Raw genomic sequence first — 25696 nt, 5'->3', positions numbered from 1 at the left:
TCCAAAGAAAGGTCAATTTAAAGGTCAGATTAGGCAGGAAGAGGTGGTGTTTGCTCGGTTGAGTCTAGGACATTGTACATTGAACTCATCATTACATCTGGTTGGTAAGCATGTGAATGGTGTGCGTATGGCAGGGCTATTCAACTGGTGGCCCACGGGCCAGATCCGGCCCGTTTATTAAATTTAGATTGGCCGTTTGATAAATTCAGGACATTAATAAAAGATCTCCCAAATAATCCCAGCCAAAATCCGACATGCAGTGGCAAAATAATACTAAAATGGCACGGACAGACATGGCAGCTCTGCTTCTGGCTCCTAAGCAACTTTGCAATATTTTGTTTTGTTAGATACTGTTGGCGCTAGGAACACAAGCATTTCGCTACACCCGCAATAACATCTGCTAAATATGTGTATGTCAACAATAAAATGTGATTTGAATAACACCATTGTGGTTGTCTAGTGTGTATTCAGTTTTTTTTTTGTGGTTTCTACAGGGCCGGCGTTATGGGTGGGCCTTAGGGGGGCGTGGCACACCCTACCGTACCTCCTTGTCTGTCCAAATAAAATATTGATAATTTAATTGACTGAGATGCGCGCCGACAAAAGAAGCATCAATCTCAGTTAAAGTATACGAGCGAGTGAAACAGCACTCCTCTGTTTCAGTATGTGTAAACCATGTATCCGAGGCTATCTGGACCAAAAGATTATGGCATGTCATAATATTTCTGGCATCATATACATGGACTACATGTACAGTACCAGACAAAAGTTTGGACATACCTACTCATTCAAGGGGTTTCCTTTATTTGTACTATTTTCTACATTGTAGAAATTTAACACAATCTATGAAATAACACATATGGAATCATGTAGTAAACAAAAAAGTGTTAAAACCAAAAACATTTTAGATTCTTCAAAGTAGCCACCCTTTGCCTGATGACAGCTTTACACAATCTTGGCATTCTCTCAACCAGATTCATGAGGAATGCTTTTCAAACAAATGTACAAATGTACAAAAAGTACAAATGTTGAGCACTTGTTGGCTGCTTTTCCTTCACTCTGCGGTCCAACTCATCCCAAACCATCGCAATTAGGTTGAGGTCGGGTAATTGTGGAGGCCAAGTCATCTGATGTAGCACTCCATCACTCTCCTTCTTGGTCAAATTGCCCTTACACAGCCTGGAGGTGTTTTGGGTCATTGTCCGGTTGAAAAAAAAATGATAGTCCAACTAAGCACAAATCAGATGGGATGGCGTATTGCTGCAGAATGCTGTGGTAGCCATGCTGGTTAAGTGTGCCTTGAATTCTAAATAATATCACTGACAGTGCCACCAGCAAAGCACAATCACACCATCTCTTCTATGCTTCATGGTGGGAACCACACATGCAGAGATCATCCGTTCACCTACTCTGCGTCTCAGAGACACAGCAGTTGGATCCAAAAATCTCACATTCAAATCAAATCAAATCAAATCAAATCAAATGTATTTGTCACATACACATGGTTAGCAGATGTTAATGCGAGTGTAGCGAAATGCTTGTGCTTCTAGTTCCGACAATGCAGTAATAACAAGTAATCTAACTAACAATTCCAAAACTACTGTCTTGTACACAGTGTAAGGGGATAAAGAATATGTACATAAGGATATATGAATGAGTGATGGTACAGAGCAGCATAGGCAAGATACAGTAGATGGTATCGAGTACAGTATATACATATGAGATGAGTATGTAAACAAAGTGGCATAGTTAAAGTGGCTAGTGATACATGTATTACATAAGAATACAGTTGATGATATAGAGTACAGTATATACGTATGCATATGAGATGAATAATGTAGGGTAAGTAACATTATATAAGGTAGCATTGTTTAAAGTGGCATATATAGTGATATATTTACATCATTTCCCATCAATTCCCATTATTAAAGTGGCTGGAGTTGAGTCAGTGTCAGTGTGTTGGCAGCAGCCACTCAATGTTAGTGGTGGCTGTTTAACAGTCTGATGGCCTTGAGATAGAAGCTGTTTTTCAGTCTCTCGGTCCCAGCTTTGATGCACCTGTATTGACCTCGCCTTCTGGATGATAGCGGGGTGAACAGGCAGTGGCTCTGGTGGTTGATGTCCTTGATGATCTTTATGGCCTTCCTGTGACATCGGGTGGTGTAGGTGTCCTGGAAGGCAGGTAGTTTGCCCCCGGTGATGCGTTGTGCAGACCTCACTACCCTCTGGAGAGCCTTACGGTTGAGGGCGGAGCAGTTGCCGTACCAGGCGGTGATACAACCCGACAGGATGCTCTCGATTGTGCATCTGTAGAAGTTTGTGAGTGCTTTTGGTGACAAGCCGAATTTCTTCAGCCTCCTGAGGTTGGCCTGATTCACATAGTCTCCTCTGAACAGTTGATGTTGAGATGTGTCTGTTACCTGAACTCTAAAGCATTTCTTTGGCCTGCAATTTCTGAGGCTGGTAACTCTAATGAACTTATCCTCTGCAGCAGAGGTAACTCTGGCTCTTTCTTTCCTGTGGCGGTCCTCATGAGAGCCAGTTTTATCATAGCGGTTGATGGTTTTTGCGACTTGAAGAAACTTTAAAGCTCTTCAAATTGTCCGATTGACTGACCTTTATGTCTTAAAGTAATGAACTGTCATTTCTCGTTGCTTATTTCAGCTGTTCTTGACATAATATTGTTAGGTAAGAACTGACGGGGAACTATAAATGCTCAAACCAAGTTGGACAGCTGAACAGACGAAAAACATATTCGCACAAGTACTGCTTTTTAACCCTTTCTCCTATGCTGAGTCTCCTTCTACACATCTGAACAGCCAATACATCTCCGTTGCTAGACAGAACCTTAGAGATATCGGTTCTTCCTCACTTCATCTGCCCTCGGTTCCAAATTTCTCACTCCTCCCCATAATATCTATGGGGATGTCTAAAATAACAATAACATATTCTGACATAATGTAAACGTTCTACATTGGCCTCTCTCCCTCTGTCATGGATAAGGATACTTCATATTTTCACATTTAGAACTCAGAACCCATCAATATGGACTTGGTATTTTATCAAATAGGGCTATATTCTGTATACCACCACTACCTTGTCAAAACACAACTCATTGCCTCAAATGCATTAAGAAGGAAATAAATTAGGTCGGAGACATCTCGTCATTATATACAGATATCTGGTTTCCGCCTCTAGCGAATTGGAAAGTAAAATTGGCGGTTGCACAGTGCACAGTTAGGATGCTGGACTGCCCTAAAGTAAATTGATGTTTTGCCAAAATTATATAATTACTCTTGTCTAAGCAAAATAATTCAAAATTATTCACCAGGGAGCATGACTTAGCCACAGAGGATCATTAGCTTCTTTAAAAATGGGAAGCCTGACATTTGGATAGTGCACCTGGCAATAAGTCTAGCTGATTGAGTTGCGGTTGTCAGTGAAAAGCGTCTAAAATGTGTGTGAAGATAATGTGTCTCGAGTATAACTTATGTTGCATCAAGAAGAGTGGTGTGTGGCAAAGATATGGTATGTCTCTCTCCAGAATACATGCATATGTAGGAAAGTGGCCATTTGGCAATGTCTGATTGTCTTAACTCACCACGTACACCTGAGCTTCTCGGTCATGTTTTCTTTGCCTCAAAAAAACAGACTTTGTTAACTTGTGTAACATCCATTGCGATTTGATAGTTCCTCAGTATTTCAAAAAACCTTTCCAGCCCTCCCGGCCTCGATAATCACCAAGAGCAAAATACTCTGATCTGATGATACATACATCCAGTGCAAACATAATTTAAAAACTGTCCCAAACGAATTACCGCAGAAATTTCGGAAGGCCTGGAATAGGCTAGTTGATTCAATGTGGCAAGTTCGCTAGTGACCTGCTTTGGGCAGGACCCAGGGATGATTTGACACGTAGCACTTCACTAGCAATAACTAAAGTCAAGACAGAGAAAGGGAGTCACAGAGATTAATGTGATTGAAAGAACCCGATATATTCTACTGTTTTTATTTTTGGGCTTTAGGCCTATGTATTTTCCTTAGTTGACAATGGAAGTTATAGGCCTACTGCTGCCTTTGCCTATAGGCAGTCTCTGAGTTCTATGCTCTCATTTCTTTAGCCGCCAATGGATCACAGTGTATCACCGTGTCCATATGGCAGAGGCTGATGTTCTCGCCATAATTGAAATTTAACTTTTAGATACATCATTGTACTTCAGATTTTTATGATTAACCACGTGACAATGATTTTGACAAACAAAAACAATTCAAATTAAACTGTTCCACGGAAATGCGCATATAAAAATAGTCATAACTGGCACGCAGATCGGGACAAATTGTAAGCTTCTCCAATCTTGAAAAACTCCCCAGCTGCCTATGGTCTTTATGGGCGCCAGCCCATGCACAAAGGAGGTCTCAAGAAAAAACGTGCCCGCCTATGGAAATCAAAGGACTTTCCAAATTATTTGTTCTGGTGCCGGCCCTGGGTTTCAAGCGAATATGTGAATTGAATTGGGCTCTAGTGTTTAAACGCTTTAAGCTACAAAATATTATGACCCCATTCCTGAAAGCTATGACTGTCAGAACATGTACGTCTTCTGTTTTCCTCTCTGATGCTCACAAGGACTTGTTAGATGGGAGTGTGACAAAATGCACCTAATGACTGAGGGAAATTAATTCAAAGCATACTTCCTTCAGACTGGAATTTGGCATTACCTGATTTTACATATCTCTGTATTATTAACTGCGATGCTTCGTTTTTTGATTATTTTAAAATTACCCAATTACTTTTAAGGAGCTTTTAAATAGATGTTTAAATTTTGACAAAATTAATTAGCATTTTCCTTTTCAATGATTATCAAATTTGTTTGACTCATGTTGGTTTCCTTTAATAAAAGTGCTTTATTGGTGTGTGCGTGCTCGTTGCTTTTTTGTTTTTTATACAGTTCTTCCGAAGAATAATCACACGTGGAAAATGTCTGTCCTCCCTGCAATTAAACTTGTTTACATCTGGCCCCTGTAAGAATATAGTTGAAAAGGCCTGGTGTATGGAGTGTATGGTTGATGAAACCGTGAAGATGTGTTGTTGTAAGTACCGATATGTGGAAGAGAGAGTTTGTTAGAAGATAGTAAGTAGGGCTTTTTTAAAATGGTAGTAGTACAGGATTAGGTAGGAGGGTAGCTTTTCTTAATGCATGTTTTTTTAAATTAATTTAGTCTGTATGGTGTGATTGACTATAGTACAGTAGGTGGCGGCATTTTGAGAAGTGGAATTGTTTAGATTTTTTTGTCTATCCGACTCCGAGGAAACGTGTGCTTCGAGTCACGCGGCCCGGGGTCAACCTGTGGTGTGCTTTGTGGGGTAGCGTTGAGTGTAGTGGTGGATCAAATTAAAAGGAATATTTGTTTATGAAGCCTGCCATTTGGTGAGACGTAAACCTAGTGGCAATGGCAAGACTGTCTTGTTGAGCTTTGACACAGAGTTTCATCCTGATAATGTCAGGTTAGATCATATTTGTTATTCTGTTAAGCCTTATGTTCCGAACCCGCTTCGGTGCTTTAGTTGCCAAGGAATCGGACATGTTGCAGCAGTGTGTAGAAGGGAGGTCCCACAATGTTAGAAATGTGCAGGAGGGCATAATTAGAGGAAGTGTACAGTTGGAATAGAGAAAGCCCTGTGTTAACTGTGGGATGCCCATGAAGCTGGGGATCCGAAGTGCCCTGTGAGAGAGAGAGACAAGTTGAGATTGCCAGAATTCGAGTGGGGCAGGAAGTGGCCTATGCTGAGGCAGTGAAAAGAGTAGAAAATAGCCCAAGGGTGAGTGAGTCGATTGGGAGGCCCCCGGTGAGTAGGCCTGAAAAGAAAGGAGCCAGAGAGGATGATTTTAGTAAGGTTGGATTTCTTGTGTTTATAGCCATGGTGATCAACTGCACTGCACTAATGGAGCGAAAATCAAAGAAGATACAGTGCCTTGCGAAAGTATTCGGCCCCCTTGAACTTTACGACCTTTTGCCACATTTCAGGCTTCAAACATAAAGATATAAAACTGTATTTTTTTTGTGAAGAATCAACAACAAGTGGGACACAATCATGAAGTGGAACGACATTTATTGGATATTTCAAACTTTTTTAACAAATCAAAAACTGAAAAATTGGGCGTGCAAAATTATTCAGCCCCCTTAAGTTAATACTTTGTAGCGCCACCTTTTGCTGCGATTACAGCTGTAAGTCGCTTGGGGTATGTCTCTATCAGTTTTGCACATCGAGAGACTGACATTTTTTCCCATTCCTCCTTGCAAAACAGCTCGAGCTCAGTGAGGTTGGATGGAGAGCATTTGGGAACAGCAGTTTTCAGTTCTTTCCACAGATTCGATTGGATTCAGGTCTGGACTTTGACTTGGCCATTCTAACACCTGGATATGTTTATTTTTGAACCATTCCATTGTAGATTTTGCTTTATGTTTTGGATCATTGTCTTGTTGGAAGACAAATCTCCGTCCCAGTCTCAGGTCTTTTGCAGACTCCATCAGGTTTTCTTCCAGAATGGTCCTGTATTTGGCTCCATCCATCTTCCCATCAATTTTAACCATCTTCCCTGTCCCTGCTGAAGAAAAGCAGGCCCAAACCATGATGCTGCCACCACCATGTTTGACAGTGGGGATGGTGTGTTCAGCTGTGATGAGCTGTGTTGCTTTTACGCCAAACATAACGTTTTGCATTGTTGCCAAAAAGTTCAATTTTAGTTTCATCTGACCAGACCACCTTCTTCCACATGTTTGGTGCGTCTCCCAGGTGGCTTGTGGCAAACTTTAAACGACACTTTTTATGGATATCTTTAAGAAATGGCTTTCTTCTTGCCACTCTTCCATAAAGGCCAGATTTGTGCAATATACGACTGATTGTTGTCCTATGGACAGAGTCTCCCACCTCAGCTGTAGATCTCTGCAGTTCATCCAGAGTGATCATGGGCCTCTTGGCTGCATCTCTGATCAGTCTTCTCCTTGTATGAGCTGAAAGTTTAGAGGGACGGCCAGGTCTTGGTAGATTTGCAGTGGTCTGATACTCCTTCCATTTCAATATGATCGCTTGCACAGTGCTCCTTGGGATGTTTAAAGCTTGGGAAATCTTTTTGTATCCAAATCCGGCTTTAAACTTCTTCACAACAGTATCTCGGACCTGCCTGGTGTGTTCCTTGTTCTTCATGATGCTCTCTGCGCTTTTAACGGACCTCTGAGACTATCACAGTGCAGGTGCATTTATACGGAGACTTGATTACACACAGGTGGATTGTATTTATCATCATTAGTCATTTAGGTCAACATTGGATCATTCAGAGATCCTCACTGAACTTCTGGAGAGAGTTTGCTGCACTGAAAGTAAAGGGGCTGAATAATTTTGCACACCCAATTTTTCAGTTTTTGATTTGTTAAAAAAGTTTGAAATATCCAATAAATGTTGTTCCACTTCATGATTGTGTCCCACCTGTTGTTGATTCTTCACAAACAAATACAGTTTTATATCTTTATGTTTGAAGCCTGAAATGTGGCAAAAGGTCGCAAAGTTCAAGGGGGCCGAATACTTTCGCAAGGCACTGTAGATGTGGTTGTTGCAGCAGCAGAGAAATATTTGGGTGTGAGAGATTTTTGTGTAGAAGATCGACAGGAACGTTTGAGAGAAGGGGTTCCATCCTCCCAGGCCAATGGCCTGGTTTAGGGGCAATGTAGCGATATGCGGTAGTGGATTTTGGGGGATAGTGTTAAATGGTGGTGCAAAGTTTTTCCCTTTCCCCCTTTTTTTGGGGTGACGAAAATGTACACTCCGAACTGTGAAAGGCAGCAATACGCAACAGTGTCTAGTCTGCCGAAAAGCCACACGAAGGAGGCACACTGCTTCGATGTTAGCTTCTTAGTGATTTCAACGCATGCCTCGGAGTTCCAGTATCAAACGTAACATCACTACTAACTAGCTATTCTGTTAAGGTAAGAATTATCTAAGGTAAAAAGTTGTTGCTTTGTTTCTTGAAACTGTCTCTGGGCAGTGACTGTTGTTAACGTTAGCTTGCTAGCTAGACTAATGGAGGTTAGTCAACTAATAGACCTTGCTTGGTTGACTTTTTGTGCAGATCATTCTATGCATCGTTCTGTTTGTTAAGCTAACAACGTTAAACGTTGAATTTAGCTAGCTAGGTGGCTACTTACTACCGCTAAATTCAACGTTTAACCAAGCAAGTCAAATTGCCAGGATAAATGATTCCAAAACCCTTGTATGGATTATATGTCAATAGTCACAACGCAACAAGCAGTCCTACAGATAGGAGCAATCGGAGTGGGGAAAAGGTGATAGTGTATTGATAACCACACCAAAGACTGCATTAAAAATTAATAAGATAAAGATGTCACTTTTAAAAGCCTATTTCACACCATAGCCTGCTGAATTTGCAAGATAACTTTTCTTTCAATAAGACTTTTTGACAAATAAAAATGTGGCGCTGACTCGCCCATGGATTGAGGATTCAATGAAGAAGAGTTCGTCATTCGACTAGCCATGTGCAACATGCATACGCAGTTACAAGCCTGCTAGAGTTAACGGCAGGCGGGCAAGCAATATCCACTGTCGTAGTATGGATGAAGCCTGACCTGGAATGTGACATTAACAAGCTCAATAGCTTTATAAAAGCCTGAGTAGTATACCACTCTGGTTACACACACACTTACCACCATTCCCGTGCATCTCTCTGTTAGTCTAATGGCTTGTGTTAGTCTAATGGCTGGGATGCCAGTGAGATATTCAACTAGGAGACGTACGGAGTCAACTCCACCTATGGCTTCCTCTCCATGTAGATATGAAAATCCTCCCCTCAGCTCCTCAATGTCTTTTATAATGTTTAGTTTTGCATTCCTTGCCTCGACAAGCACCCCATTTCAAAACAGAATACCTGTATTTATACTGGTATGCCTTACTGATAAGACCATGTCAATTAGAGGTTGACCAATTTATGATTTTAACCGATACCGATTATTGGAGGACCAAAAAAAGCCAATACCAATTAATGGGCCAATTTTATATACATGTAATAATGACAATAACAACAATACTGAAATCATTTTAACTTAATATAATACATAATCAATTTAGTCTCCAATAAATAAATCAAACGTGTTCAATGTGGTTTAAATAATGCAAAAACAGTGTTGGAGAAGTAAACGTTGTAGTGGTATTTATTAGATAGGGGTAAAGAAAGATTTTGTTCGGGCGCCAGGCAGGCATTAACCATGCCGGGGGGAAAAAAAAAAGAGTAGAATAGAGAGAGTACCACTACCCGACCCACACACATCAGCAGAAGAGACTGCCTTAGAGTATAGCCTGTTTGCCAGTGGAGAGAAAAGAGAAGATACACCTATAAACCCACGTCACAGCACAGGGGTAACCCCACCAATAACACCTCATACAATAATAACAATGGCAGAGCAATTGAACAGCAACTTCATTGAAACAATTTAGAAGAAAGAACCCAGTCATCAACAGAGGATTTGCAATATTCTGTATTACCTTCCAGTGGAGGAGTGCAAAGGGTATGAATGTGGGGGGTGTTCATAGACAAAATAAGGCCTTAAAAAAATGTCCACAATCTTTTCGGCCACAGGTCATTAGTACACTCCACCTCAATACAGTTCAAATAACAATACTCAACTTGCAAGCAGTCTCCCTTTTAACTAAAATGCCAAACCAAATACTTCCGACAGGACAATAATAATCCAGCTCTAATGAACATCAGCGGGAAGTGCATTTTAAAAATAGAAAGCCTGCTGCAGGGTAAAGCACTGGAACGATAGAGGGAAGAGAAAGAGAACAAGAGAGATCTTAGCTGTGGTCTTCAGGCGTGTAGTTGTACTGTCTGATCACCTGATGGTTTGTTGGTTTGTATGTCAAAGCTTCGCAACAATGTTGCTACTAATTCATACGATCCATAACCGGCGGTCCCAAACGATAACATCCACGACCTAGAGCGGTTCAAGCATTATTGCGAAGAGTTGCTGGCAAACACAGGAAAGTACTGTTTGAATGAATGCTTACGAGCCTGCTGCTGCCTACCTCCGCTCAGTGAGACTGCTCTATCAAATATCAAATCATAGACTCAATTATAATATAATAAACACACAGAAATACGAGCCTTAGGTCATTAATATGGTCAAATCCGGAAACTATCATTTCAGAAACAAAATGTTTATTCTTTCAGTGAAATACGGCATTCATAAGTCTAAATATTGCTGTTACATTGTACAACCTTCAATGTTATGTCATAATTATGTAAAATTCTGGTCTTTGTTAGGAAGAAATGGTCTTCACACAGTTCGCAAAGAGCCAGGCGGCCCAAACTGGAGTTTCCTCGTCTCCTCGTGGAGTGCAATGTAATAGGCCATAATCGGCGTCCAAAAATGCAGATTACCGATTGTTATGAAAACTTGAAATCGGCCCTAATTAATTGGCCATGCTGATCTAATCGGTCACCCTCTAATGTCAATCTATCTCTCTCTCCCCCTCAGTTTTCCTCTGGAGAGGCCTGTCTTGGATGAATAGGTCCAAGGGAAAGAAGGCAAGAGTACAAGTACAGTACCATGGTCTAAGAGAGAGGTGACATGAATGAGTAGTGCTGAGGGCAGATGGGTCACGAGAGGAATCGCAGACTTACACTAATACGTGATCACATACAAACGTGTAACAGTGTTAAGAATGTGCTGTAAGCTCACTCTGCAGCTAGCTTGAAATGTTGCGGATGAAGCCATCCAATTTGTGGCTCAAACTGTTGGTACGTTGTCAAGGAGAACAGTTGTGTGTTTGCGAGCAGAGGATAACTGGTTTGTGCCCAGTGTGGGACAGTGGAGGAAGATATATTGTTTTTGCATTAGCACTACACACCTGATTCAAATCATCAACACATGATAATAAGTGGATCATTTAAATCGGCATTGTAGTGCTATGGCAAAAAAAACAAATGTGCCCCCCTTTGGGTACCCAGGACCAGGATTAAGAAATGGTGTTCTATCTAGACCAGTCAAGGCATTCCTAGACGATCACCAAACATTTCTGTAGAAAAGCTAACGATAAAGGCTTTCATTCCTTTAAAATAAAATTGAATTTAACTGTTTGCGGTAGGTGCACTTGATTCAGAAGACAAGGCAACCGGGTAGGCAAAGTGTTCCCATTTTAAACCGTTTAATTTGTCTGAAAAGACACTTCAGCTACCTGGCAGACGGGGAGATCTGTGTCTAAATCGAGTGCGCTTAATGCTCTGGCCATCTCGGATAGCTTTAATCATAAAACATAAAACACACTCCTCCCTACTTCCACTCGCGCTGCAGCTGCAATGAATGATTAGCCAAGTGTATCTCTGACTTCCAACTTTAATGCGTTCAAGACAACCTGGAACACTGGGGGGAAAAAATTATCTGACTGGAAAAAATCGTTTTGAAGGGTCATCCGACTCGGAATTCCAAGTCGGATACTCTGGCATCTTTCTAGAGGTCCAACTTTCCGACCTGAAGATCACTGACTTCATGATTTTACCTTTTTCCCAGAGTTCCCAGCACCATGAAAGCACCATGACCATCAGATGCAGGTACCACCAGTCCAGTAAAATAAAACAGATAATTATTTGCAAATTATTAAAATGTATGCTTAGCTGTGCCTCGAAAGTGCTACACCATCTGATACATTTTGTTATCAAAGCTAGAGTTTTGAAAGAAAAGGTTGGAGACAAACCGATCTAGACTAATCACATTACCCTCCTCACCTCTCCCTGGCTACCGTATGTAAAAAATGATCCATCTCTGTGAACACATTGACTATACTTCAATGGATGTTTGTATCTGTTTGCTTTATACCGCTCTCCGCGAGTCATCCAAAGTTGGAAATGTTAAGCCAAGAGTGTAATATACTATGTCTATAGTACACACTGTGCAATACTGTATAATACTCAAGATTACTACATACCTACAGTATCTGCCTTGAGTCATACACTATCTGAAGTATAGGAGATGTAAATGGAGTGTGAACTGCCTGACAGTGCGAGGAGAGCACGGGAACTCACACTTGTTTATAGCTTAGTCCTAGTTTTACATGTGTGGGTCGGCTGTAAACTCACGCCATGTATAAGCTTATTCTTGCTTATTTGTTGGGGTTCAAGTTGGCAGGATGTAAGGGAAGTATGTTTAGCAACTTAGTACTTAGTCCTGCAATGTTCAACTCTCATTAAGCTAGTTACTTTGCATAGCTTGTTCACCATGGAGATAAACGTGGTGCGCCTTGCGTCACCGGGGAGAGCTGCAAGTCCGCACGAGGGAAACATACAAAGCATCTCGATCTTGGCAAGGGTAGGCATGGAGCCCGAGGGCTTAACAAAAACCGGGAGAGTACCGGTGGACAAACCAAGACAAAGACAACTAGAACCAACCCTCAGCACCGCAATACGAGTATCACCCAGGTTGGTACACTGTCACAAGTAATTAAGCGAAGGACAAACCCGAACAAGATGCCACATGCCAAACCGAGTGGGGGGACAGCAGAGCACGCAGATAGAGAGGCTAGCTAGCAAGGTTCTCTATGCTATTGATATCTGGGTATACAGTACATCTGCACTTATACACTCTAACATAGAGCTCTTACCAAGAGAATCCTCTCAGGAGTGCGCAGAGAAAAAGAAGAGGTGACCCAAGCAAGTCTCTTCTTATTGGTGTCCTTTAGTAGTGGTTTCTTTGCAGCAATTCGATCATGAAGGCCTGATTCACGTAGTTGAGATGTCTGTTACTTTAACTCTGTGAAGCATTTATTTGGGCAACAATCTGAGGTGCAGTTAACTCTAATGAACTTATCCCCTGCAGCAGAGGTAACTCTGGGTCTTCCTTTCCTGTGGCGGTCCTTCTGGGAACCAGTTTCAGTATAAGGCTTGGTGGTTTTTGCGACTGCACTTGAAGAAACTTTCAAAGTTCTTGAAGTTTTCCGTATTGACTGACCTTCATGTCCTAACTTAATGATGGACTGTCATTTCTCTTTGCTTATTTGAGCTGTTCTTGCAATAATATGGACTTGGTCTTTTACCAAATAGGGCTATCTTCTGTATGCCAACCCTACCTTGTCACAACACAACTGATTGGCTCAAACGCATTAAGAAGGAAAGAAATTCCACAAATGAACTTTTAACAAGGCACACCTGTTAATTGAAATGCATTCCAGGTGACTACCTTATGAAACTGGTTGAGAGAATGCCAAGTGTGCAAAGCTGTCATGAAGGCAAAGGGTGGCTACTTTGAAGAATCTTGAATATATAATATATAATAACACTTTTTTTGGCTACTACATGATTCCATATGTGTTATTTCATAGTTTTGATGTCTTCCCTATTATTCTACAATGTAAAAAATAGTAAAACACTTCATCATGGAATGAGTCGGTGTGTCCAAACTTTTGATTGGTACTATAAGTACTAGAAATACATGTTTATACAGTTGAAGTCAGAAGTTTGCATACACCTTAGCCAAATACATTTAAACTCAGTTTTTTTTACAATTCCTGACATGTAATCCTAGTAAACATTACCACAATAAGTTGGGTGAATTTTGGCCGATTCGTCCTGACAGAGCTGGTGTAACTGGGTCAGGTTTGTAGGCCTCCTTGCTCGCACACACTTTTTCAGTTCTGCCCACAAATTTTCTATAGGATTGTGGTCAGTGCTTTGTGATGGACCCTCCATTACCTTGACTTTGTTGTCCTTAATTTGCCACAACTTTGGAAGTATGCGTAAGGTCCATTTGGAAGACCCATTTGCGACCAAGCTTTAACTTCCTGACTGATGTCTTGAGATTTTGCTTCAATATATCCACATTATTTTCCTAGCTCATGATGCCATCTATTTTATGACGTGCACCATTCCCTCCTGCAGCAAAGCACCCACACAACATGATGCTGCCACCCCCGTGCTTCACGGTTGGGATGATGTTCTTCGGCTTGCAAACTACCCCTTTTTCCACCAAACATAACGATGGTGATTAGGGCCAAACAGTTCTATTTTTGTTTCATCAAACCAGAGGACATTTCTCCAAAACGTACGATCTTTGTCCCCATGTGCAGTTGAAAACCGTAGTCTGGCTTTTTGTGGCGGTTTTGGAGCAGTGGCTTCTTGTTGAGCAGCCTTTCAGGTTATGCCAATATAGGACTAAATTGCATTCTGAATATTGTTTTCTTTATTTTTTAATTATTATTTGGGGCATTAGTCTGGTCTTATTGTTTGATATACATTTCAGTATGTTCTGTTCTCTCTGTGTATCCTTTACTATTTTTCCAATACCTACTTTTACCTGAAGGGAAGTGACCCTGAAAATCAGAGTTGTTTTGACAATACAGTAAATGAGAGAGTATTCATGGGGTATATTAGACCCTTCTGGTTTTCTAAGTTTTCAGATGCTCTTTAGCAACAGGTGACATGTAATGTTTAAGGAGTCATTTTATTATCACGATTACATTGTGCTCTGAGAATGCAGACAATATGCCATTCAGACCAATGAGTGTTACTGGGTATGGGACCTCACTAATGGGTTATGAGTGTTTTAGCCTTGTTTATCCACTGGCTACACAGAGGGATGAGACATTTTCCTATTATCTATCACCAAGAGAAGCCTTATGACACGATTACTGTAAGCCTGGAAGGCAGTGACATTATCCAAATATTTGATTTCCCATAACTCATAGTCTGATTGCATCTCTGTCTGTAGACATGCTGACACCTGCTATGGCAGGAAAGAGAGAGAGGAGTGGGAGAGAGAGACAGAGAGGAATAACAGCAGCAGATGAGAGAGTGGGCAAGCAGAAGGATTTGTGTCACTTACATTGAGGCAGACAGATATGCTGCTTTGTTCAATTCTGGATACACTGATGAAATGGAGCTATTGCTACTCTTCCATTCCCAAGGGATTTGGCCATTACAGAGTGTGTGTGCAGAAGATTAATCAGGATATTACATAAGAGCATTTCACAATTCTGCTAAAGATGAATTGTTTTTGTGTAAACACATCGATACTAGAGTTTTGATTAGTGCGGTTTGTGTGTATGTGGAAGGTGGTCCTGATCCAACAGGGATGGTTAAAGACACATTTCCCAGGCCATAGCCCCATATCCGTGACACTTGTCTGTTAGAGTGCTGGTGAGTGGGAAGGGTGGTTGGTAAAGGCTGTTTGCTGCTCCATTTGGGTATTTATCTCTTCTGGTCAGTGTCCCGTTCCTAAATGCATTAGTGAAATGTCGCTGTGTATGCAAAGCACCTCATTATGCAGTTTCAGGGGAGGATACTTTTGACTTAAGTACTGTACAAAGGGAAGACCGCTCCTATATTTGAAGGCAGGATGAATGATCATGCTTGACAGTGAACCCTTGGTAGTGTGCCTGGATTAATGGGTGAATGAAAGGTTGATTTAATCAATTAACTGTATACAGTTTGTATACTACATTGATGTAATGTAAATGTCTCTTGACTGCTCTTGCGAAGAAATGTACATACACTGGACATTACACTAAAACATGCCCTGGATGGAATAGTGAGTCTGCATGGCCTCAGGTGGATCATATATTCCAGTCCTTAATGATATCTGTGTGTGTTTTGTGTGTGTGTGTTGTTTCCAGGCAGGGGACAAACACTACCATCCCAGCTGTGCACGATGCAGCAGGTGCAACCAGATGTTCACAGAAGGAGAAGAGATGTACCTGCAAGGTAAGTAGCTAAATGGGCTGACATTATGATTGAAGCATTTTAAGGGTTATTACAGTATAGCTGGGTTGGTTTAGGCTGATCCCAGATCTGCTGTTTAGCCAACTTTTATGTTTGAACATACATGTTGGCAAGATAGCACAAACATATCTGGGATCAGGTTAGGTTTGGATGTCTTTGTTCTCTAAGACCATCTGTCTCTGTTCTGTTCCACAGGATCAACTGTGTGGCACCCTGGCTGTAAGAACACAACCAGAACAGAGGAGCAACAGAGGAAACATGTAGGAATCTATCTAGACATGAATGACCTCTTGTACCTTGACCTTGTTTGCATTGTTCAAGTGTCTCTTCTGTTGTCAGCCAGTCCCAATTTGCTCCCAATACCCCTTCCCATTGGACTTAAACCTTCGATGTGTGCAGATGTGTAAGTAATAAATCAAAACAAAGTTGATTGGTCGCTTACACAGATTTGTAGGTCTTATAGCAGGTCCAACGAAATGCTTATGTTACTAGCTCCAATAGTACAGTAGAATGTCTCGTAAATGCACAAATACAAAAAAAATAAAAATAAAAAATCAAGAAATAACAATCCAAAGTAGATATATTAGAGTGAGCATGTTTGAGAATATACTGTAAATACGTGGTGGCTATAGACAATATATAATTTTGAAAAGATAATGGTATGTACAGTAGTTGGTACAGTATATTTAGGATGAGCTATGTCGAGAATACAGTATATACAGACAGAGTGAGTAAACAACAGTATATTAAATGAATGAGGTGACCAGCATTCAATGACTTTATACATGGGGCATTAGTCTCAATGTGCAGGACTGAGTACCAGACAGGTAGCTGGCTAGTGATGGTTGTTCAATAGTCTGATGGCCTGGTCATAAAAGCTGTTTCTCAGTCTCTGTCCCGGCTGATGCGCCTGTACCGTCTCTGTCTGCTAGATGGTAGCAGGGTGAACAGACCGTGGCTTGGGTGTCTGAGGTCTTTAATAAAGTTCTTATTGGCCTTCCTTCAACACTGAGTGTTGTAAATGTCCTGGAGGGCAGGCAGCGTTCCACCGGTGATGCACCACCCTCTGGAGAGCCATGTGGTTGATGGCGATGCAGTTTCCGTAACAGGTGGTGATGCAGCCCTTACAGAAGAGTATGGTGGAAGCTCCACCACTACACGGCCTATACCTACCCAGACCTCTCAGATCTGCAAAAATCAAAGAGTTGGGGCTTAAAGGAAGGGGTAAGGAGCAAACTGTGACTGGCTGTGTCTGTGTTACTGGTTTTTAGGTGGCTAAAATGTGTTTCTAGGCTGCACTGACACCTACAGACACCTCCCCTTTAATCTTTGTCCGTCTTATGTCTACCTCTGTATTTAGTGTGTGTCCCTCACTCTGTAGTGGTTGTGTGCATGTGAGCTGCAGGTTTGGGGTCAATTCCATTTAATTTCAGTGAATTCATGAGGTATTGAATTAACTGAAATTCCAATTGAAAAGCATTGATCTTTTGTTTCTTGGAATTAAAATGTCAGTTTATTTCCGTAATTGATTGAATTGAAATGGAATTGACACCATCCCTGGTGAGCTGTGACTTGGACGCTGAATGGGCTCCATCTAAGTCACGTTGGAGAGGAGGAACAGCACAGCCCCCCCTCTCAGACACACTCATGTGGAAAGAGTAAAGGCTAAAGACAAGGAAATATTTGAGAAGTCGACATAAAAATGGTTCAAATTATACATTAACTTTTGGGGATGCCCAATGTCTCTTGAGGATACCCAATTTGTTATGGGGGCACCCAGCCACGCCTGTAATTTGAGCCATGAAGATACATATCAAACGATATATAGTGATGGTTGTTTTCACCCTAAAACTCTTTACAAAGCCTCCATTTATAGTAACCATGTGGTTGTGAAAACATGATTCATGTCAATCAATACATGAATTCAGGACTGTTTCCATCTGAAGTGCATTTCCCATGGGAATGCATGTGGTATTTACAGTGTTAAGGATGTTACTAAGTCACAATGCAAATGCCCTCATTCACTTTGCAAGAGGCAAATTAATGACATCATTGCAAGATAATGTGTTTGTATTTTATTTAAAGATTGAATCTACTTGTCATGTTACAATGTGGTGGAATTTCAAAAACAAAGTTAGGTGTTAAACTGTATTTTCTTTCTTGAACCTTTATTTATCCAGGCGAGTTAATTAAGAACAAGTTCTTTAAAATGACGGCCTGATGAATTCTTATTTCCCCCTCCTTTTGATGAAGCAGTGATTGAGTGACAAATTTCATTCCTCATTTGCAAATTGAGGCGAACACAATACTGTAGCAACTTTGATCCAACACCTATAAAACTCATCAAGAGGTTGTTGGGATGTTGTCTTGACTTCCTTTTCTGTTCTCCCCTTGCAGCCTTCAAGGTCGTCATCCGAGAGTATCTGTTCCAGACCTGGTTCAAGCATACATGGCTCACCAGGTCATACCATATATGTGAGTTCTGTCTACCATACAACTACACTCACACACATACTGGGCTGGATGTACTGCTTATATTTTTTATTGGCCACATCCCTAGGGAAGCTTAAGATAAATTGTCATTCCATGTGTAAACTTTGTCTAACATGCTGACCAGATTGCGTGTAGCATTGCACGCATGTTGTTTTTGTCCCCCCACACCAGACACCATCAGGACACGCAGGTTCAATTGAACAAACTCTGAACCAATTATATTAATTTTGGGACAGGTTGAAAAGCAATAAACATTTATGGCAATTTAGCTAGTTAGCTTGTTGTTGCTAGCTAATTTGTCCTGGGATATAAACATTGGGTTGTTATTTTACCAGAAAAGCACAGACTAAACCACAGAATAGTAATTGCTCCTCCTTCAGGCTTCTTCTTCTTCTTTGGACTTTAAAAGGTGCATTACCACAACCGACTGGAATGTCAACCTCAGTTCATCTTGCAATCACCCACATGGGTATATGCTCCTAAAAATCAATGAGGATATGGTACGTGGGTAGGAGATGGGAGAGGCAGGACTTGCAGCACGTTGAGTGTCATAAATAGAACCAAGTTCTATTTTAGCACCTGGCCACGCAGACGCTCGCGAGCAGTATGATTGAATAACATGTATGTGTACAGTTATTTTGCAATGCTCGCGCACGCAAAAAGTCCTTATTAGACCTTATTCGTAGACCTTATTCTTAGCGATACATACATTTTCTGTTCAGCCTTACATCTAAAGTGGAAGGAGCCCTATGCTCTCTTATAGTTCCTTTATAGACACTGACAACTGGGGTTGTTGTTTTTTTGCAACCCCAGTGGTCAGGGTCTATAGAGGAACTTTTTAGCTGCCCTAATACTGGCTAGTAGAGGTGTGCTTTTAGTCATGTATAACCTCTCTCGCTCTGTCTCTATGTATGTATCGATCTGTCTATCTGTCTGTCTGTGTCCCTAGGCAAAAGTAGACAATGAGATCCTTGAATACAGGGACCTAGCTGCCATTCCCAAAGTCAAAGCCATTTATGATATAGACCGCCCTGATCTGATTACCTACGAGCCTTTGTACACCTTGTCCCTTGATGAGAGGGAGGAGAGGAAGGAGAGTGTGGGAGAGGTAATTAGCATGCAACCATGCATGACCGTGTATGTGCTTGTGCGTGTGTGACGCATCATGTTGAAATGAACAAGCCCTCATTCTGAAGTTGCAAGCTGTGCCGGGTAAGTATTGGTTTGAGAGAAAACAGCCGTGATGCATAAATTATATTATCCTAAATCATATCCATTTTCTCCATCTCTCCCCCCCAGAGAGTCATGTGTCAGGCAATAAATATATATGTTGTTGCAGGGTGGAAGGCAAACACTTTGTGTACATTTCGTATTTAGTAATAATAATACATTATAATTATACAGCACTTTTTCAAGCATCCAAAGTGTAGTGTTCTTGACACACTCAGTTTCATGGCAAACTCACCCTTATAAAGGAAACCTATTATTGACACGAGAGTGCTCAGTAATTTTTCTGTGTCTACAGCTCCATACTGCGAGAAGGGAGCGTTCCCCCATGCCAGATGACAAGGTAAGACAGCCACCAACTATTCTCATTGATGATAACATAGTGTTGGTGTGTGCTTAAAGTATGTTGTATGGCGTTTCTTTGCTTACGGTCAGGATTCTTAGCTAAGTTAGCTTGAAAAAAAGACACAATTTTTTTGGTCTTTCAGTCCTCAAGAAACATGTCACCTACACCATCCGCTGTAGGTGGTACTGCATTACACAGTAATACACTGTACATGTTTAGCTGCAAACGTTCAGATCGAATTACAAAGAAAGGAAGCTCTTGACTATGGGTTGATAGTGATTGACAGGTGATGTAACTGTGTTGTCCCTGTAGAGTTGCTATGACATAAGAGAACGCATCCTTCAGAGGTCTACCAGTCAGGGCTCCATCGGCTCACCTGTCTACAATCGTCATAGTTACACCCCGTTGTCACGCTCACCACAGCATTTTCACAGACCAGGTGAGAGGTGTGTGTGCGAACGCATCTTTGTGTGCGTGCGCGCATGCATGCATTTATGGTTTGTATTGTTAGTCTTTACAGGTTACACAGAAAAGTAATTTGAAAATCATTTAAAATAGTCTGAGATGTACAGTAGGCACTGCCTCAACACTCTTCCTTGACTATTTTAACAAGAACATAATACCACTTGTTCACATCTCACAGGAGTATCATTCATGCCTGTCACTCTTTCTTAACCCCACCTTAATCTTAACTTCCCACTGCAGCTGCTCTGTTGCTGTCCTACAATATCTTTACTCTTCACTGACCACTCTGATAACACTTTATAATAACTGTCATGAATAAGCCATTATATTTATTTGTATTATTTTTATTTTATTTAACCTTTATTTAACTAGGCAAGTCATTTAAGAACAAATTATTTTTTACAATGACAGCCTACCATTATAAATGATATAACATGGTGTATAATCTAATAATTAAATATTTATTATTGAAGTGGAACTGAGTGTTTTAACTCCTTTGCAGATTTGAAACAAACAGACAATCATAACATCAGTCAAAAATATAAAATCCCCAGTTAATGTTAAAAATAAAAAAATAAAGAATTTTTTTTTTTTTAATTATATTTGACAAGAAAATCCATGACGTAGAGTAATGCATGTTGGCAGAATAGATGGATGCAGTTCAATGTATGATTCATATTATTCACCAATACTTTTCTTGGTAGTCCAACAAATATTGCTATCAGGTTATACATCACAGCTGTCCTGGTACATTGTTTGCTGCCTCTAGCCATTCGGGAAACACTGTTTCAGTTTCAATGACTCAATATTTTGGACAAAATCTGACAAATGTAAAGAAGACTGGGAATGTCAATACAATCAAACTAGCAAGGGCAATTTTTTTATTTTTTTTATTTCACCTTTATTTAACCAGGTAAACTAGATGAGAACAAGTTCTCATTTACAACTGCAACCTGGCCAAGCAAAGCAGTGCAACGCAAACAACAACACAGAGTTACACATGGAATAAACAAGCGTACAGTCAATAACACAATAGGAAAAAAGAAAGCCTTTATACAGCATGTGCAAATGGCATGAGGAGGTAGGCAATAAATAGGCCATAGTAGTGGAATAATTACAATTTAGCAGATTAACACTGGAGTGATAAATGAGCAGATGATGATGGGCAAGTAGAGATACTGGTCTGCAAAAGAGCAGAAAAGTAAATAAAAAACAATATGGGGATGAGGGAGGTAGATTGGGTGAGATATTTACAGATGGACTATGTACAGCTGCAGAGATCGGTTAGCTGCTCAGATAGCTGATGTTTAAAGTTAGTGAGGGAAATATAAGTCTCCAGCTTCAGCGATTTTTGCAATTTGTTCCAGTCACTGGCAGCAGAGAACTGGAAGGAAAGGCGGCCAAAGGAGGTGTTGGCTTTGAGGATGACCAGTGAGATATACCTGCTGGAGCGCGTGCTATGGGTGGGTGTTGTTATTGTGACCAGTGAGCTGAGATAAGGCAGAGCTTTACCCAGCATAGACTTATAGATGACCTGGAGCCAGTGGGTCTGGCGACGAATATGTAGCAAGGGCCAGCCGACTAGAGCATACAGGTCGCAGTGGTGGGTGGTATAAGGGGCTTTGGTAACAAAACGGATGGCACTGTGATAGACTGCATCCAGTTTGCTGAGTAGAGTATTGGAAGCTATTTTGTAGATGACATCGCCGAAGTCAAGGATCGGTAGGATAGTCAGTTTTACTAGGGTAAGTTTGGCGGCATGAGTGAAGGAGGCTTTGTTGCAATGATCACAAGCCAGTCATAATGTGGCTAATATGATAGCTTTTATTTAGCAAGCTGAAAACACGGAGCCTTACGTTAGCTAGCTAGCTGCTGGGAGGATGTCATGTCATTGGACGAGTGGGTGAGTGCCCACCCCATATAGTTTTTTGTTGTCTACAGCTTGAGATGCAGGTGTCATTTGGTTAGCTAACAAGAAATGTGAATCACTTTGCTAGGTAGCTATGCTGAACTTGAACAACTGTTATCCACAGTTAGCATATCTCTCAATGACTCAAAATGTGGGTTGGGACAAGCATGCATTGGCAGGCAAGCTGCAGAAAGGCGAGCAAGCTGCTTTTCCCATCATTTATCATGCCGAAAAGGTTTGAGAGGGTTTATCTACTGTTCCCTTGTTGGATTTGAGCGAATCTCACTCTTGCTAGCATTAGTTGTTGATCTTGCTGTTGTTGATGTGCATAGGTAACAGAGATAGATAGCCTACCTGTTCGTGGTTGTTTGACCAATAGGACTGTAAAGTTTCCAAATGTAAGAGGACTGTGGTATTTTCACATGGATTTCTGCAAATATGTATGTAACCCTCTCACCAGGCTCAAATTTGACTCTCACAATGTTACCTTACATAGAATATCTCAACCGCATGGGATGTTAGGTGAGAAGGACATCTCCAATAAGAATCCCTATTGTAAACTATCTAGGGTGATTTTTTTTTTTTTTTTTTTTTACCAGGCAAGTCAGTTAAGAACAAATTCTTATTTTCAATGACGGCCTGGGAACAGTGGGTTAACTGCCTGTTCAGGGGCAGAACGACATATTTGTACCTTGTCAGCTCGGGGATTTGAACTTGCAACCTTCCGGTTACTAGTCCAACGCTCTAACCACTAGGCTACCCTGCCGCCCCGTGATGACAACTTAGGGTATTAACTTCAGATAGAATGACTATAGATTTTTGTTATTGTATAAGGATATGCTTTCCCATGCATTAAATTAAATTTAAACAGGAAATGACTGCACCAAGGCAACATACATAAGGTTCAAGATGTGTATTATTACATTTTCAAAGCACCACATCAAAATAAATAAAAATAATAAACGCCAATGAGTCGTGCACAACCCATTTCCAAATGATTTTGAGCTTGCTTAACCTGTTGGCGCTAAAAAAAAATGACGACGCACATAAAGTCCCAAAGCAACCGCTGTGGTTACTCACTACTCTTCCCTCAGCGAAGTATGGCAGTTGTGTGAAGGTTTCCTCACAAGATCCACAGCAAGCTATCAATGCAGACAGTACTCCTTCGCAGTAACCGATATCCCATGGAAACATGAACTTGCTAATCTTTCCCTAGCAATTCTCTCTCGGTGTCACACAATGCTAGGCTAACCTCAAGGCTGCCAAATACCTCCACGATGAGATGGTAGCTTCAGTCTTTCTTAACAAAAATTATAACAACCCTCTTATAAAATACATTCGGTATTTCCCTTCAAAACTCGGCAGGTATGGGTTTTGTTATATTTTTATTGTCTTCTTTTATCATTTTTCTTCACCAACGGTGATAATGTAATGCCCATCCTTTTCTCAACGTCTCCCTCCCTCTCTTTTTTCCCAGGCCCTCCGTTAACAAGGTCCACTCCCATTGGCCACAGCTTATTAACAAGAGACCTCATTGGTCAAAACTTAAACTTAAAAGTAAACCAACCTATTCACTTATACATTACCGATTAATTATAACAAATAAAATAAATACTTGGTTCTAACAAGGGTATTACATGTATTTTATGGCTTTTGGAAAATGCTTTCTTATTATCTAAAGTCACACTGTTGCTACTGCCTGTGAACACACAGTCCAGTTCAAAGTGAATGATGGTAGGCCCATGTGGGTAATGGCTTATTTGCATATAGGCCTACAGTAGCTCTGATTGGCTATGGTGCACCGGTCTGTGTGGTGCACAGACTATGGTGCACCGGTCTGAGTCCGGTCCTGGACAAGACAGATGTTTTTATTAGCTTTTATTTACCGCAATGTCTGTTAATTGTCCAAACGCACATCTGCTTTCCCACTCTATGTTGCTATCAAATTTTCACAAATGCCTTGCCTCTATGTCATTCCCAAACATTCTATGAAAGTATGAAAATGTGAAAATGACCATGTAAGTGTTCGCTTGTAAAAAAAAATTATAGAAAAATGTGTCATTCATATTGCTAAAATGCTGTCAGTTCCACTTTAATGTAGAGATAATACCAATTTCCTTATCCCCATCTCACTCAAAGAATCCTTCCTCCTCGTTTGAAGTTTCTTCATTTCTAGTTTTGACATGATTCTGATTTTCTCCCGTTTCTCCTTCTTTTCTTCACCCTCTTTCACCTCACCTCCTCTCCCTCCCTAACTGTGGTGGTGTGTATCCACTGGCTCTGTCTCCTCTCTTACCTATCCTCTAACTCTTCCCTCCTACGGTCCTCCCTCCCTGCCTCCATCTGTGATGGTGTGTCTACCGACTGTCTCACTCCCTTTTCCCATCCACACCTCGGTCTTCCTCCTCCAACTCCCCTCCACATCATCTTAATGATGTCTCCCCAACGGCTCTGTCCCACCTGCCCTCCCTCTCCCCTGCAGAAGCTTTGACAGGCATGCAGAAGCTCTGCTCCGCCCTGTGTAGTAACAGTATGGGCTCCTCCAGCCATAGTGACTCCCGTCCCACCTCACCTTTCAGACACCACTCCTTTCCCCATAGCCAAGGTAAGACAGGGCCTTAGACCCCATCGTCCCGTCACTGTCCCCACTCCCCAGGCAAGCTATGTCACCTCATTCAAGTCTTACTGCCCCAGACTCTATGGCTTAACTCATGTTCCTACCCTCATCTCCAGCCCCTATATACTGTAGCCATGCACATTTGATGTAAAACGGCTGTCAGAAGCTGAGTAACCTGGTCCAAAATCTGTTTGTGCTTTTCTTGCCAACTGACCATAGGCTGGCAAGGAGATCTGGGACCAAGCTAGAGACGTCTCATCTGCTGTCAAAGTCATAAGATGACATAGACATGCAGCCCAGCTCACTTACACCAACCAAGTGTCCAGAGACCTTTACTGGACCTCTGGACATTTTGGTTCATGTCATATTTTATTTTTGTTCTGAGTTTTTGTATTTGGCAGTGGTGATGGCCATGCATGCACTTAAATGTTACCCAAGTCACATTACTGGCATTCTGCCTGTTTAATGATCAATGTCCATTATTTCTGGCTGCATGCTAGTGATAGGTCTTGTATGACCTCATGGATACAGGATGTAACTAGGTCTGTCATTACATTTCATCAGCCGGTGATTGTCATGCAAATAACTGCCAGTCTCACTGTATTTAAAAAAATAATAATTTTTTAGTTGAACCTTTATTTAACTAGGCAAGTCAGTTAAGAACAAATTCTTATTTACAATGACAGCCTAACGGGGAACATTTTTCAGAGGCAGAATTACATATTTTTACCTTGTCAGCTCGGGGATTCGATCCAGCAACCTTTCGGTTACTGGTCCAACACTCTAACCACTAGGCTACCTGCCGTGGATACACTAGGCTATGGTAATTGACCATTAATTAACATAAAAACATTTAGCATCTC

General features: G+C 41.1%; 1 protein-coding gene across 8 annotated transcripts in view; it reads left to right on the top strand.

The window, feature by feature from the left end:
* The window catches only part of LOC110491807 (actin-binding LIM protein 1), a 148152-nt gene that overhangs the window by 93118 nt on the left and 29338 nt on the right, over positions 1-25696 (top strand). For 6 of the 8 annotated variants that reach the window (XM_036946713.1, XM_021565580.2, XM_021565584.2 and 3 more), the window contains exons 7-13: positions 15671-15758; positions 15972-16036; positions 18174-18251; positions 19219-19377; positions 19795-19839; positions 19985-20017; positions 20155-20281. In XM_036946713.1, the coding sequence (XP_036802608.1) occupies positions 15671-15758; positions 15972-16036; positions 18174-18251; positions 19219-19377; positions 19795-19839; positions 19985-20017; positions 20155-20281 (595 nt within the window). The remainder of the gene's footprint in view (positions 1-15670; positions 15759-15971; positions 16037-18173; positions 18252-19218; positions 19378-19794; positions 19840-19984; positions 20018-20154; positions 20282-25696) is intronic. The other 2 variants (XM_036946712.1, XM_021565586.2) reach the window with 1 other exon arrangement.

This window comes from Oncorhynchus mykiss, chromosome 16 (assembly GCF_013265735.2).
Source record: "Oncorhynchus mykiss isolate Arlee chromosome 16, USDA_OmykA_1.1, whole genome shotgun sequence".
NCBI lineage: Eukaryota > Metazoa > Chordata > Actinopteri > Salmoniformes > Salmonidae > Oncorhynchus > Oncorhynchus mykiss.
This window is presented reverse-complemented; position numbering and strand designations above follow the sequence as displayed.